Source organism: Gorilla gorilla, chromosome 9, assembly GCF_029281585.2.
Source record: "Gorilla gorilla gorilla isolate KB3781 chromosome 9, NHGRI_mGorGor1-v2.1_pri, whole genome shotgun sequence".
In the NCBI taxonomy this organism is placed as follows: domain Eukaryota; kingdom Metazoa; phylum Chordata; class Mammalia; order Primates; family Hominidae; genus Gorilla; species Gorilla gorilla.
The window spans coordinates 64,317,724-64,320,197 of NC_073233.2; the positions used below are offsets into that span (position 1 = coordinate 64,317,724).

Consider the following 2,474-nt stretch of genomic DNA (forward strand, 5'->3'; position numbering starts at 1 on the left):
TCACGTCCTCTGCTTTGCAAGAGCATTCCTTAAAGCTCCTTTCACATCTTGGTTCCTCAGGCTGTAAATCAAGGGGTTAAGCATGGGTGTGACCACCGTGTAGAAAACCGCAATGATCTTGCCGCCAGCTCAGGAAGACCTCGACTGTGGTCTCATGTACATGAGGATGGCAGTCCCATAAAATAAGGTTACCACTGTCAAATGGGAGGTACAGGTGGATAATGCCTTATACCGCCCGGAGGCTGACCGCATCCTGAGAACAGATTGAAGGATCCGGACATAGGAAACAACAATGAGGAGGAAAGGGATGAAGACAATGATGATACTGAAGATAAAAACAACCAGCTCCGTGAATGAGGTGTCGGTGCAAGACAACCTCAGGACAGTAGGTACCTCACAGAAAAAGTGATTCAGGATATTAGGCCCACAGTAGGGCAAACTCAACGTGAGAACATTGATAACCATGGAACACAGGAAGCTACTGGACCAAGAAATAACTGCCAGTTGAATGCAGGTGTTTTGGTCCATAATGAAGGTATAATGAAGAGGATGACAAATGGCTACATATCTGTCATAAGCCATGACACCAAGGAGGACACACTCAATCATTCCAAAGGAGAGGGAGAAGTACATCTGAGTAGCGCAGCTGGAGAATGAGATGGTGTTCTTTTTCCCCGCCATGTTGGACAGCATTTGGGGGACATTGGTGGATGTCCAGCAAATGTCCAGAAAGGATAAATTAGTGAGGAAGAAGTACATGGGGGTTTGGAGGAGAGGTTCCATCTGGATAATAGTGATGATTATAACATTTCCAGCCACCGTTGATAAATAGAAGAACAAGAACATAATAAAAAGAATAAGCTGTATCTTTGGTTCAGAGGACAACACCAGGAACACAAATTCAGTGACAGTGAAGTTTGTGTTTATTGACTCCATCTTTCAAGGCATCTTCCTCTCACAGAACCATTGACTCACCTGAAGACAAAACAAAATGCCCTATATGTCAGAGTTTTGGAAACTCAGGATGGAAAAAATAAGGAGAAATCTTGGTCTAAGACGGTGTCCTGAGTATCTGAGTTTTAGTACAAATGAAAAGCTTTTCTTCTGCTTTTTCAGGGAATATTTGATGAGATCAGACTGTCAAATTAAAATACCGATTTGAGTTAAGCAAATATCCTTTCCTTTTCTGAAAGGGAATGCTCTTTTGCCTATTCATAATCATTTCAAACTTGATTCATTCTTCAAAGACTTAGTCTTCAAAGACTTCGCTTACTTCACAAAGATCTGATTCTTGTTGCTGTTGTGCTCCACCTAACAGAGCAGCACAACAAATCACTCAAATAAATGGCAATGAAGATTATTGCTTCATGCATTACCCCACTAATCTACACATAAAGCCAAGTTTCCTCTACATTACCCTGATGCAACCTTCTAGTCCTTAGACACCCTGACACCAAAAAAAGACTGTGCACACTAACAAAAACCGTCATGAGGCATATTAATTGCCAATTTTTCCACCTTACCATTTCCATACTGTGGAATCTGGGATGATCTTATTATGCATAAAATGAGAATAATAATAGAATGTATTTCATGATAAATTTTAAGGACTAAAATTAATAATGTATACAAAGAATTTAAGACAATGTCTACACATGGGAAGTAATCCAGAAACAGCATCTATTACTAACAGACCTAATAACATAAAGTGATTTTACATTCATCTGGAATTTACTTCTCTAATAATAGTAATTTCAAGGAAATAGTGGTAATGAAAATTATCTAGACAAGTTAAAGTTACTAGGTCTATTTACTGAGAGCTCCTTGAGCCCCTACCTGCATCTATTTGCTCTCAGTTCATATATAGTGTTAGCATGTTTGATTAACTGACTTCTAGCCTGGAGCAGTTCAAGAGGAGTAACTTAAAAAGATATTTAGTAATGAAAAACCTAGAAGTAGGCATAGTTAAATAGCAAAAAGTAGCTGTCAGTCATTCATCCATTCATTTATTAATTCTTTTTTTATTTCTTTGGTCTTTTTTTCTTCCTTTCAAAACTATCTTTTTGATATTGTAGTATGTAGTAGACACAGGATATACATTGGTAAATATAACATATATTCATAATACTGTCATGAGCTTACAGTCACGGCAAGTTGCAGTAAAGGAAGCAAACTGGTTCCTAAGGGAGTGGAGACTCTTGCTCAAGAAGACATTAAAGAAACAAGTAGTTGCAGGTCAGGAAAAACAATATATCAAAGTATCCTTTTGTAAATAATATTGACTCACATGTAGTATGTGTTAGATGGCTTTCACAAGCTTTGATTTAAATCATGGTTTTCTAATCAAATAATTCTATGAACTGGCAAACCTTTTCGTTTAAAATTTCATGTCCAGGGATAAGAAAAGATGGACCTGGAAGGAGGAGAGAGAAATCAAGTCACAGCGTCCTACTTCATCGGAGGCAGGAGGGAGG

General features: G+C 38.3%; 1 protein-coding gene across 1 annotated transcript; it reads right to left on the reverse strand.

Moving 5' to 3' along the window:
- LOC101154378 (olfactory receptor 10A7) lies at positions 1 to 936 on the reverse strand. Its single transcript, XM_004051144.3, is given in 1 exon segment — positions 1 to 936. A coding segment is annotated over 1 exon segment (936 nt).
- Positions 937 to 2,474: the final 1,538 nt, after the last annotated feature.